This window comes from Colobus angolensis, unplaced genomic scaffold (genome assembly GCF_000951035.1).
Source record: "Colobus angolensis palliatus isolate OR3802 unplaced genomic scaffold, Cang.pa_1.0 Scaffold200, whole genome shotgun sequence".
NCBI classification, from domain to species: domain Eukaryota; kingdom Metazoa; phylum Chordata; class Mammalia; order Primates; family Cercopithecidae; genus Colobus; species Colobus angolensis.
This window is the reverse complement of record NW_012115156.1, coordinates 6,801,395-6,814,827: the sequence shown is the minus strand read 5'-3', so window position 1 is coordinate 6,814,827 and position 13,433 is coordinate 6,801,395. Positions and strand designations below refer to the sequence as shown.

General features: G+C 37.6%; 1 protein-coding gene across 2 annotated transcripts in view; it reads left to right on the top strand.

Annotated features, from left to right (window-relative positions):
- WDFY3 (WD repeat and FYVE domain containing 3) overlaps positions 1–13,433 on the top strand; it is a 273,196-nt gene that overhangs the window by 223,325 nt on the left and 36,438 nt on the right. For both annotated transcript variants that reach the window (XM_011941788.1, XM_011941789.1), the window contains 6 exons: positions 2,389–2,537; positions 3,644–3,764; positions 4,621–4,706; positions 6,841–6,921; positions 10,730–10,784; positions 11,050–11,169. In XM_011941788.1, the coding sequence (XP_011797178.1) occupies positions 2,389–2,537; positions 3,644–3,764; positions 4,621–4,706; positions 6,841–6,921; positions 10,730–10,784; positions 11,050–11,169 (612 nt within the window). The remainder of the gene's footprint in view (positions 1–2,388; positions 2,538–3,643; positions 3,765–4,620; positions 4,707–6,840; positions 6,922–10,729; positions 10,785–11,049; positions 11,170–13,433) is intronic.

The window sequence follows — 13,433 nt, the reverse complement described above, 5'->3', positions numbered from 1 at the left end:
CCTCTCTGGTCTCATTCCACTGACTCTGTCTTGTAGCCTGATCCCCTGCAGCCTGGTACACCTTGGAGTTCATTACACCCACCATGTTGTGTTTTTTTTCCACTCTGCACTTTACTCATTGTGTTGTCCATGTTGCATTGCTATAAAGGAATACTTGAGGCTGGATAATTTATAAAGAAAACATGTTTATTTGGCTTAACACTTCTACAAGCTGTACAAGTATGGCACCAGCATCTGCTTGGCTTCTGATGAGGCCTTAGAAAGCTTTAACTCGTGGCAAAAGATGAAGGGGTGCAGGCTTGTCACATGGTAAGAAAAGGAGCTCTTGTGTGAACTGATAGAGTGAGGACTCATTACCGCCAGGACGACACCAAGCCATTCGTGAGGGTCCCACCTCCATGACCCAAATACCTCCGATAAGGCCGCCCCTCCAACAATGGGGATCACATTGCAACATGAGCTGTGGAGGGGACACACATACAAACCATGTCACTCATATTGTTTTTTCCTGCCAAAATGCCCCTCTTCCTTTTACTTGCTTAACCTTTATCCTAATAAATCCTGTGTGTTATCCCATTTATCTGGATGTTTTTAATAGTCAAACATAGGAAGCTTTCTTTGACTCTTTTGCTAGCTCAGGCTTGGTTGGATACCCTTCCTCTGTACTTTCATGATGCCTTATATATATCACTCTGTATTATGTCATAATTACTTGTTCCAGTATCTTTCTCTTGTCCTAGATTTTGAGCTCCTTATAGGCAAACTGTGTCTTATCCCTATCTCATTGCCTTACACAGGTCCAGTTGCATAATAGACAACCAATAAACCTTTGAATGAAGGAATGATTGGTTGAATAAACAAGGGAATGAATGACTTGAATGTGTCGTGAATATCACCTTTTTAAAGGATGTTCTTTTGTCTGTTATATTAGATCTTGTGTATACCCTCTAAGTAGTCACTAGAAATTGGAGTATAATCAAAACAGTTCTGTTCAAATGTATGCCCTAATTAATATTGAATGACAACACATTAGGAAAAGATCATGTAACTATAAAAGTACCCCAGATATGAAGGAAGCACAAGAGAGGCTTCTATAGACTGGGGAGCATTCTGTTTCTTGGTCTGGATGCTGGTCACACCAAATTTTTAGCATTTGAAAATTAATCCAGCCATACACTTAGGAAATAAGCATTGTGTGTGTGTGTGTGTGTGTGTGTGTGTGTGTGTATGTGTATGTGTGTATATATAATATATGTATGTATGTATGTGTATATACACATAAATATACTGCAATAGAGAAGCTTTTAAAGTATATCAGGATTGATCAGATATAGCAATGAAAATTTGATCAGATATAGCAATGAAAATTGACTTATATTTAGATATTTTAGAGAGCTGACTACAATGCTTTCATTTTTAAAACTTTTAATCTCATGAGTACAGTTTTTGCTCTAGTTGCTTTAAGTTTTAATAGTGTGGGAAGTGTATTCAAACTGGCATTTGTTTAACTCTGATTTAATTGCTGATTTTTGTCTTGATTCATGTTGAACTAAGTTTAAGCAAGAAAGAGTTTTTACAAAGAATTAGATACTACCCTTTGGAGAGAAAACAATACTTACTTTGACAGATTTAGCAATGCTCCTTCCTATGAGGAAAACACAACTTCTGCCAAGCGTGGCTTTTTGCAACACTACAATAGTCTCCAGGGAGCAGAATCCAGGTGGGGAATGAATAGAAACAAATTCTACAGTTCCATTTCCAGGGGATATGATGGAAAAAGAAGGTAAACTGTGTGGAAGAGAAAGCAACCAATAATTCCTAACCTGATGATGTACATTATCTCACTTCATTCTCAGAACAAGTCAATTAGAAATTTACAAATGAAGACATGGAGGCTCACAGAAATTAAGAAACTTGACCCGGTCTACAAAGTGGCAGAACTGGAAATTTACCCTGAGTTAGCAGGCCCCGCAATTTTCACTCTGTATCATCTTGCCTCACATACAACACAGTCCTATTCTAATCTCCTTACATGTATGCCTCAATTCCCTTTCCTGCCAAGCTTGCTGTGTCTGTCTCCCTTCATGAGAACAGGAGCCATATCTAATGTTCTTCACTTTTAGAAGCTAGTGCATATGTGCCTGGCTTACAGAAAGTACACCCAGAATATTGAGAGAGATGGGATTGGCAGATGAGTGGATGGGTATGAGGGAATTGTTTAGTTTTACTCTAGTCAGATGCAAATCAGACTGTAATCTAAGCTTATTCTTCTCAGTATGCTTAAACTCTGATTTACTATGCTTAGCTCTAGGGATGCCATAATAGTCTAACAAAAATTAATCTTTACAAAATACCTGTATTAATGAATGTTTATGGGCTTCTTTATAGATCCAACACATGTACCGTTGTGCTCGAGTCCAGGGCCTAGATACCAGTGAGGGGCTCCTTCTTTTTGGTAAAGAGCATTTTTATGTGATTGATGGATTTACCATGACAGCAACAAGGGAAATAAGAGATATTGAAACCTTACCTCCAAAGTAAGTAAATGAATGAAGAGAGACAATGTATGGCTGTCTTTAGAAGACAGAAAGTATATTTGCATAGTTTTCTTTTTTAATCAAATAATTGTGTTCTAGGTAATATTCTCTCTCAGTTTGTATGTATTCATTACAAAGATGATATTCAGTTATTTTAAGGTAATAATGAAAATGTTTGGCTTCTTTATCAAGATGAAACCTAAATAACATTTATTTCTGTGCATTCCGAGTTATTTATATTATAATCTATATATTTATAAATTTATTCTGAATTTATAAATTGTCCTTTTAAAAAATATAGCAGATATACAATTGTAGAGAAAGTGCAGGTAACTGCACAATACTCCTAAAAATGAAAGAGCATCATCAGGTACTGAGTACCCTAGAAACAGCATGACTAAAGCATTAGCAGAGATTTACTGACTGAGTTGTAGGCATCTTCCTTTTCTCCTGCCGTCCTGTGATGAAAGTAATAGTGAGTAGTGGAAAACTCAGGAGAGAGACCAAGCTAGAAAAAGGATAAGAAGCTTAGGGCCTAGAAGATCAACAGGCTGGCTGCTGCTTCTCTTCTTTAACATTTTCCTAGCACCCTTGAATACAGACATTGTTTCTGTAGTTCATTCCTAGGAGATATTTCAAATAATTACTTTCAACAACAGTCTCACATGAAGACTTTTATGGGTCCTTTTTCCATACAAAAGTATTTAAAATTATATGTTGTGACTAATGGTATAAATATAGTCACATATTAAAACATTTTTTCTACCTTTTTCTACCTAAAAGTTGATATTTTTTCTGATAAATTAAGACATTTTCTTGGGCCCCAGAAGTATGTGAGCTGAAGCACTGTGCTAACCATGTCTGGTGAAAAACTTGGTCCTGACAGTAATAGGGGAATTTTTAAAATTGCATTCATCAAAGGGGGTTCCTTGTATCTCAGGTAGCTAACAAATTCTTCTTTTAAATGTATTTTTTAACTGAAAATTCTGATATATATTATTCCTCCATCCTGTTCATGTGTTTAAAATTAGCACACCCTTTGTGGAACAGTAAATTTATCTCTTGCTGTGTTTTGTTTATTTGCTTTTTCTCTTGGCTACCTGTAGTATGCATGAGCCAATTATCCCTAGAGGAGCCAGGCAAGGCCCTAGTCAACTCAAGAGAACATGCAGCATTTTTGCATATGAAGATATCAAGGAAGTTCATAAAAGGAGATATCTCCTGCAAGTGAGTCAATTTAGTAGTACTGTTTTATCCTGTTTCTTCATTCTGAAAATGTATTATTTAAAAATTGCTATGTGCCATGGAAACCCTCAATAGGATCTGCATTTATTTATTTATTTATTTGTTTATCTTGCTCTGTCGCCCAGGCTGGAGTGCAGTGGCGTGATCTAGGCTCACTGCAAGCTCCACCTCCCGGGTTCACGCCATTCTCCAGTCTCAGCCTCCTGAGTAGCTGGGACTACAGTCGCCCACCACCACACCCAGCTAATTTTTTTGTATTTTTTAGTAGAGACGGGGTTTCACCATGTTAGTCAGGTTGGTCTTGATCTCCTGACGTCGTGATCCACCCACCTTGGCCTCCCAAAGTACTGAGATTACAGGCATGAGCCACTGTGCCCGGCCAGGATCTGCATTTAGAATAATCCTTAGATTTGGTTATAGACAGACTCAGGTCACCTCAGGTCACGTGGATGCATAATTTTGTACAATGTATTTCTCTTGTTTAAACACAGCCTAAAATCTGAGTGATTATCTTTGTTATCCATCTTTCCCTGTAGCTATCCAAATCAACATTTTAGTTTTCTTCTAATATAAAAATTACATCCTTACTATAGTTTTATAAAATTGTAATTTTATAATAATTATTTTTATTCTATTATTAAAGACTTTAGAAATAAATTGAGCAGAATAAAAAATATCTGTTTATTTTGTAGCTTAATCTTCAGGGAATTCATGACTTTAAAAGTGTTAGCAAATTAACTTCTTGAACATTGTAGAAATTCATAGTGGAAAAGTTAATATATAATCTTATTTGTGAACTTCTGTTTTTTCTTAATGTTTTTCTCTCTGATCATTTCAGCCTATTGCTGTGGAAGTTTTCTCTGGAGATGGACGGAATTACCTCCTTGCTTTTCAGAAAGGAATTAGAAACAAAGTCTATCAAAGGTCTTGTTCGTTAGGAACACCTTGTGTACTACTGTGGGAAGAGATGGGAGGGGGAATCTTTTCTCAGTTTTGCTAGTTTTTTAAAATCTAGAATTTAGATCATTGAGCCAACATCTTTGAAGAAAATAATTTGTATTATTTTTGCCAGCTTCTTGAAACAATTGTCTTCTAACTTTTAAAATAATGCAATTCTATTGTGACATACCATTTTTCCTCCTGCTAACTTATAGTAGAAATCATCAAAAACTACTTTTATCACTAAGTCCTGTGTCTCTACATACAAAGGATGATGAAACTGTAGCTTTCAAAATAAAACTTTAGTTTCTTTTTTTTTTTCTTGAGACAGAGTCTCGTTCTGTCACCCAGGCTAGAGTGCAGTGGCCTGATCTCGGCTCACTTAAAACCCCACCTCCCAGGTTTACGCCATTCTCCTGCCTCAGCCTCCCGAGTAGCTGGGACTACAGGCTCCTGCTACCATGCCCGGCTTATTTTTTGTATTTTTAGTAGATAGGAGGTTTCACCATGTTAGCCAGGATGGTCTCAATCTCCTCACCTCATGATCCGCCTGCCTCATCCTCCCAAAGTGCTGAGATTATAGACATAAGCCACCGTGCCTGGCCAAAAATAAACCTTTACTTTCAAAATAAGGTTTCTTTGTATTTACCAAAATGAGGCCAATGCGGTTTCTTGCTATTGAATGCAAGAACTGAGTTCCCTTAGAAATTTAATTTATGTGGGACTTTTCTCTGGCCATGGAAGGGATGTTGGATACCTTCATCCTTGAAAAAGTAGTATAGCTAAATAAGGCAGATAGTCTAATTTAAGCATATTTTTATCTTTAATAAACTATGTTTAAAATTTACCTTTTAAGCAAAAAACAGGCCAAGCTATGCAATGGCTCACGTTCATATCCTCAGCACTTTGGGAGGCCAACAAGGGAGGATCACTTGGGTCTAGACTTCAAGACCAGCCTGGGCAACATAGTGAGACCCTGTCTCTATAAAAAAAAAAAAATAATTAGCTGGGCACTGTGGCGCATGACTGTAATGGGAGGTTGAGGTGGGAGGATTGCTTAAGCCCAGGAGGTCAAGGTTGCAGTAAGCCGTGATCACACCACTGCACTCTAGCCTGAGTGAGCAAGGCACTGTTTCAAAAAATAATAATTTTTTTTTTTTTTTTAGATAGAGTCTTGCTCTGTCACCAGGCCGGAGTGCAGTGGCATGATCTTGCCTCACTGCAGCCTCCGCCTGCCAGGTTTAAGCAGTTTTCCTGCCTCATCCTCCCAAGTAGCTGGGATTTCAAGCATGTGCCACCGCACCCAGCTAATTTTTGTATTTTTAGTAGAGATGGAGTTTCATTCACCATGTTGGCCAGGATGGTCTCAATCTCCTGACCTCATGATCTGCCCGCCTTGGCCTCCCAAAGTGCTGAGATTACAGGCATGAGCCACCGCACTCAGCCTATAAATTTTTTAAAAAAGGAAAAGCAACACATATCTCTGGTATTTAAAGATAATTCTCTTGAATGTGTGAATAATAAGGCTATTCTGAATTAACCATGTAGATGAGAGGCATTCTCTTGTTCTTTGAAGGGTGATGTAGATCCTGGCAATCCCTCTATTATAGAAAATTGTATATTTCAAATTATTTCCATGAGGAATAACTAAACCATCCAACATTGCTTCTCATTGCAGTACAGTAATATTACCTGTGAGCACCTGGGAAATGAGGGTGGTTCAAATAAAGCACCTGTGGATGTTGATTGGTAACCCAAAACTCCCTTCACATATGGGAAGAGCTAAGTAAAGTGATTGAGATTCACTTTTACTTATCTGATTTTTTAATTTCTAAAGGTGCTATTGTTTTTAGTGCTAAGAAATTATTTCCTATTCAGAGAAGTCCAAAATAATAGATTTTGTTATGGGCATTTATATTTGGCTCTGGATGTCATCATATTTTCTTTTATAACCCAAAGAGTATTCTAATTATTATATATTCCTTTTGCCTGCCACTTAGTGGGTTATGGGAGGGTAGTTGCAACTATGAACATCTAAACGAATCATCCTTTCTTAAGCTTCCCATTAGATCCTGACTGAGACTTCATTTTCAATTTTATGCTGTTTTAAATTTTTCAGGTTTTTGGCTGTAGTGCCATCTCTAACGGACAGTTCAGAATCTGTATCTGGGCAACGACCAAACACGAGTGTGGAGCAAGGGTAGGTGGTTTGTTCCTTGAATATTACAGTTTAATAGTGAAATTGGGATGATTCATATCTGGACAGTATTATTTAACATTTTAAATGAGTGTTTTTCCCCTGGTGGTTGCAAAATTTTTTTTAAGTACTGAAAACTAAAGGAAGAAAAGAAAAAGGTATGCATAATCACTATGTCAAATCACTGCTCACATTCTGATCAATTACCTTCTGTTCTTTAAAGCATGAGTACATTGTTGTGTGCATAACTGAGTTTATACTCTAAATACAAGTGTTTATCCTGCTTCTTCTCTTCAGTGTTATATTTAAATATTACCTCTTGTCTTTAAAAAACTATTCAGAAACATAACTATCATTTGCTACCTATTCATCACATATATAAAACATCATGTAATTTTTGGATATTTCATCTTTATCAGGTTTTCACTTTTTTTAAATTATTGTTATGATTATTTTGAGATGAAGTCTCGCTCTGTCACCTAGGCTGGAGTGCAATGGCACGTCTTGGCTCACTGCAACCTCCGCCTCCTGTGTCCCATGCGATTCTCTTGCCTCAGCCTCCCAAGTAGCTGGGATTACAGGTGCCTGCCACCACACCTGGCTAATTTTTCTATTTTTAGTAGAGACGGGGTTTTGCCACATTGTTCAGGCTCGTCTCAAACTCCTGACCTCAGGTGATCTGCCCGCCTCGACCTCCCAAAGTGCTGGGATTACAGGTGTGAGCCACCGCGCCTGGTGTTTATCAGGTTTTCTTATCATAAGACTGGAAATGTACAAAAAAAAAAAAAAAAGACTGGAAATGTGATTCTCTTTTTTTTTTTTTTTTTTAATTTTTTTCTTTTGAGACAGAGTTTCCCTCTATCACCCAGGCTGGCATGCAATGGGATGATCTTGGCTCACTGCAACCTCTGCCTCTTGGACTTAAGCGATTCTCAGCATCAGGCTGAGCAGTTCTCAGCCTCCTGAGTAGCTGGGATTACAAGCATGTGCTACCATGCCTGGCTAATTTTTGTATTTTTAGTAGAGAAGGGGTTTTGCCATGTTGGCCAGGGTGGTCTCAAACTCCTGGCCTCAAGGGATCTGCCCACCTTGGCCCCCCAAAGTGCTGGGATTACAGGCATGAGCCACCACGCCCGGCTATGATTCTTCATTACTTTATTGTGGTAGAGTCCCCTTAATAAAACAAAGAGTAGGAATTTTAAGGCTCTTGATACACAAAACCAACTTGATATTCATAAAAACTATACACGTTTATATTGTACTATTAGTGGATAAGTTTGTCTCAATAAATACTTGCTTTGTGTATTATTATTATTATTATTATTGGGACAGAGTTTTGCTCTGTTGCCCAGGCTGAAGTGTAGTGGCATGATCTCAGTTCACTGCAACCTCCGCCTCCCGGGTTCAAGCAATTCTTCTGCCTCAGCCTCCCAAGTAGCTGGGACTACAGGTGCGCACCACCACGCCCAGCTAATTTTTGTATTTTTAGTAGTGATGGGGTTTTACCATATTGGCCAGGCTGCTCTCGAACTCCCTACCTCGTGATCCACCCACCTTGGCCTCCCAAAGTGCCGGGATTACAGGCATGAGCCACTGTGCCTAGCCTGTATATTAATTTTTTTATTTTATTGATTTTATAAAATGTTTTCTCATTTTTTAAATGTATATTTCTTTGATTATTAGTAAGCATAAGCTCTGTACATGTTTATAAGCCATTTAAAATCATTATTTGTAAATTGTCCATATCTTTTGCCTATTTTTCCTTTGAGATCTTATCAATTTGTGTAGGATTTTTCTACCATAAGGTATTACTCCTTTGCTTGTCGTATTTGTTGCAGATTTCCCAGTTTTCCTCTAAATTTTGCTTTTTGACATTTACACTTAAACTTCTGTTTTTGTGTATTCTGAACTGTCAGTGATTCCTTTATGCTCTTTACAGCCGCATTTCATCTTAGTGATGCCTTCTAGATGACGTAGCCATTTCAAGAATCCATAGACCCAGCTCCATTTATATCACTCAATAAGTGGTAGCCCTTTATAATCCACTGGAAAGAAGCAGTGCTTTGGGGCTGTAAATTAATTATTAGAGCATGCAAGAAAATTACTTTTGAAAGTTCTAGAGATTATGCAATTTGTAAATAAAATTTGATTCCAATCTGTGTGCATCTATATACGTTTTGTATTTCTCTTTAAGTTTTGTTTTTATTTTTTTATAGCAAAGCCTTAGCAAATACAATGCTAAATACATGCTTTATTAACCCCAGAAACATGTTCTGCTCCTAATCATTTGTGTTGTTCTTAACATAAATACAGGAAGTGAAAGATTTCCTTAAAAACATAATGAGCCTTTTTTCTACTTGTAAGCAAATTGCTACTGCTTCCTAGATAATCTTAAACTTGCTATTTCTTTGTTCTTGCTACTTCCTGTGCTGAGTTGGCAGTTCTTAAAGAACTTTTAAGAGCTCAGAGGCAAGAAACAGAAATTCATTTCCAACTTTAGTCTTCCATTTCAGTTGTCCCCTCTCTTACGATGTTGAAGAGTGATCATGGCTATTTTTCCAAAGAGAGTATCTTGTGCATTCAATTTGCGACTATCTCAAAGTGGAAAATAGTACCATTGAGCTGGATGTGTTTAGGACCTAAGGTTTACAAATGTATTAATTTCCTTTCAGAAGAGAAAATATGTAAATACTTTCTCTTGGTTCCATGACCAATTATTAATTATCAATATTATAAAGCTGATAAACCTTAAATAAGATTTTATAACATTTTAAGGAAGTCTACTGTCCCCAAAAAAGTAATGCTTAAATTTCAAATGACCTGGACAGCAATGACTTTCCTGTTATACAATATTCATATTTTCATTCACTTATTTAATGCATTATGTATGTACTATGTACAGAGTATTATATAATATTTCAATTATTCTAATTAAGTATCCTTGGATCTGTTTACTTAGTGATTATAGTAAAAATAAGAAAGACTATGGTTAGAGTATGGCTTATGCCTCTAGTCCCAATAATTTGGGAGACCGAGTTAGGAGGATCATTTGAGGCCAGGATTTTGAGACCGACCTGGGCAACATACCAAGACCCCATCTCTACAAAAAATAAATTATAAAATAGTTTTAAAAAGAAAAAGAAGGCCAGGCACTGTGGCTCACGCCTGTAATCCTAGCACTTTGGGAGGCCGAGGTGAGAGGATCACCTGAGGTCAGGAGTTCAAGACCAGCCTGGGCAACATGGTGAAACCATGCCTCTACTAAAATTACAAAAATTAGCTGGGCATGGTGGCAGGTGCATGTAATCACAGCTACCCAGGAGGCTGAGGCAGGAGAATCACTGAACCCAGGAGGCAGAGGCTTCAGTGAGCCGAGTCCATCCATGCCACTGCAATCCAGCGTGGGTGACAGAGCAAGACTCCATCTCAAAAAAAAAAAAAAAAAAAAATTGAACTAGAACAATGTTCTTCCAACTCTTTTGAATATGACCTAGAGTAAAAAATATATATTGCATTCATCCCAAGGCACATAAATTGAGTTATAAATACTCAAACAAAATTCACAAGAAAATACTGTCCCTTAATGTATGTGATGCCTTCTGATGTCCTCTGTTTTCTTCAATTCGGTTCTATGTTGCTACATATTTCAAAATGCTGATCACAACCCACTAAACTGATTTTATGACCCACTGGTAGATCCTCCATAGTTTGAAAAATTCCTGGACCAGATGACTTAAATTTTTCAACTTTATAATTTTTCAGATTTAAAATTTTATTGCTTCTAATGTATTGTATTATGTATTGCTTTTAGATCTGGGTTGCTTAGCACTTTGGTTGGAGAGAAGTCTGTGACTCAGAGATGGGAGGTAAATTTAATGAATATATGAGCTTCCTTAGAAGTTTGTAGTTAAGAGTAGAAGTCATACATTTAAAAGCACTTTAATTATCCATAAAATATATACCATAGAGAAAATGTTTTATTTTCATTCTTTTTAGAAAAAAAAGTATTTCATTGTTCTGAAATCTGTTAAAAAGAATCTGTCCTTTACATCATTTTGCATATAAAATTTTAAAAGCTGAACATAGTGGAAATAATTGATTGCTCAAAAATGAATATTCATCTTTTTCCAGAGAGGTGAAATCAGCAACTTCCAATATTTGATGCATTTGAACACTTTGGCTGGCAGATCATATAATGATCTCATGCAGTATCCTGTCTTCCCCTGGATCCTTGCAGATTACGACTCAGAGGTAAATCTTAGTAGAACACATTTTCAAAAATAATTTTAAAATGCTACAATTGAAACAGGGTACAGTGGCTCATCCCTAAAATCCCAGCACTTCGGGAGGCCGAGGCAGGTGAATCACTTGAGCCCAGGATTTCAAGACCAGCCAGAGCAACATGGCAAAACCCTGTCTCCACTAAAACTGCAGAAATTAGCCAGGCATGCTGCCAAACCCCAGTTGTCCCAGCTACTCAGGAGGCTGAGGTGGGAGGATTGCTTTAGCCCAGGACGTGGAGGCTCCAGTGAGCCAAGATTGTGCCACTGCACTCCAGACTGGGTGACCTACCAAGCAAGACTCTGTCTCTGAAAAGAAAAAAAAAAACAAAAACCAAAAAACTGCAGTTGCCTAAATGTTTTATTTGGTTTGTAGTTTAATGTTCTCAATAGGCACAGACACTTAATTCAAATAGATGAGAAGCATTTAGCACAGACATATAAAAAGTTTGGATAATTGACCAACTTATTGAGTACTGGCCATTAATTCATAATATCTATTCGTTTTTTTTAAGTGCTGATTAATTTGCATTTATTGGTGGATGTCAGAATCCATCTGTGTAGTTTGAAGTGTTTGTAAGGAAAACACAAAGTAACCCTTCTACAAAACATTACTGCCGCATAAAAGAAAATTTTTATACTATTCCAGGAAGCCTTGGGAGAAGATTTCCAACAATTCAACATGTACCTGACTTAAGTCTCAAAATTAAGAGCAGATAGAAGCATATGAATGTTTTGATTCCTCTCTTCCTTTACCTCCTGTCTGATAGACATCTGATTAGTTCAGAAATGAACTGTAGCAGACAAAACAAAAGTCACTTAGCCCTAGGTAAACAACCAAAAAGATTGTTTTTAAAATACAGAAATTCATTAGACCTTCTTATTCACTAGAATCATGGCTGCTTATCCTTTCAGAAATTTTAGACATCAATGTATTAAAAAGGATAAAGCTTCTATCCTCAGAAAATTTTGGTCTAATGAAAGAATGAAAGGAAATCTACCCTATATGCATGGACATACGTTAGTGTATTTGATGTTTGAATCTATATATTTGCTTGTATAGTTAATTTACATACCTAATACATAATAAATAATAAAAGGAAAAGAAGAGATCAGGAGTAAAGATTGATAAGTGAAAATATTTTTTCTTTAAGTCCATCAAGGAAAGTTAGAAAGAAAATGTAGATTTTTAAAGAGACAGGAAGTCCAGAAGAAATGTGGTTTTCTGAGAAGGGAGTGGAGTACTTTGTCAACCCATATTTGAATATGTATCTCATATTCTCACATGAACATGACAGGTCCCATTACTGAACCTTCAGTTCTCTACCTCGTTCTCCCGATACAATTCTGACCCTCACTGTGTATTCCCCATCTTAGGAAATGGCACCATCATCCATACTGTCTTACAGGCTGGAAATTATACTTTTCCTACTGTCCATGTCTGCTCAGTGGCCAAGGCATTTCTACCTTCGTCTCCATCAGTGTACCTAGTGTCTCATTTCAGGCCCTCTGCATCTTCTATTGGACTGTTGCAGCAGCCTCCTAACTGGGCTTGATGCTATAGTCTCTCCTTCCTTCACTATGCCTTCTACACTGCAGCCAGTTTCAGGAACACTAATTGAGTCATCCCCCTGTTTAAAATCATTCCGTGACCAGGTGCTGTGACTTACACCTGTAACCCCAGAACTTTGGGAGGCCAAGGAGGACAGATTGCTTGAGTCTAGGAGTTCAAGACCAGCCTGGGGACCAAGGAGGGCAGATTGCTTGAGTCTAGGAGTTCAAGACCAGCCTGGGCAACACGGAAAACCCCATCTCTACAAAAAATACAAAAAAGTAGCCAGGCATGGTGACATGTATCTGTAGTCCCAGCTACTCAGGAGGCTGAAAGGGGAGGATCACTTGAGCTGGTGAGGTGGAGATTGCTGGGAGCTGAGAGTGTGCCTCTGTGCTCCAGCCTGGGCAACAGAGCAAGAAACTGTCTCAAAAAAAATAAAATAAAATAATGAAGTAAAAATAAATAAATAATAAAATTATTCAGTGAATCACCATCATAATTTGGGAGAGAGCTGAAAATCCTCACTATAGCAACATTTTCATTGTAGCTCTTGTGTATATATTCCTCATGTCCTCCCAGAACAGCTATCATGGGGCACCCAGATCCCTCTCCTATAATTTAGTGGCTTTTCACACACAGCCTGACCTGCCCGGTGCCCATCGTGCATTTCTTCTCTCCAC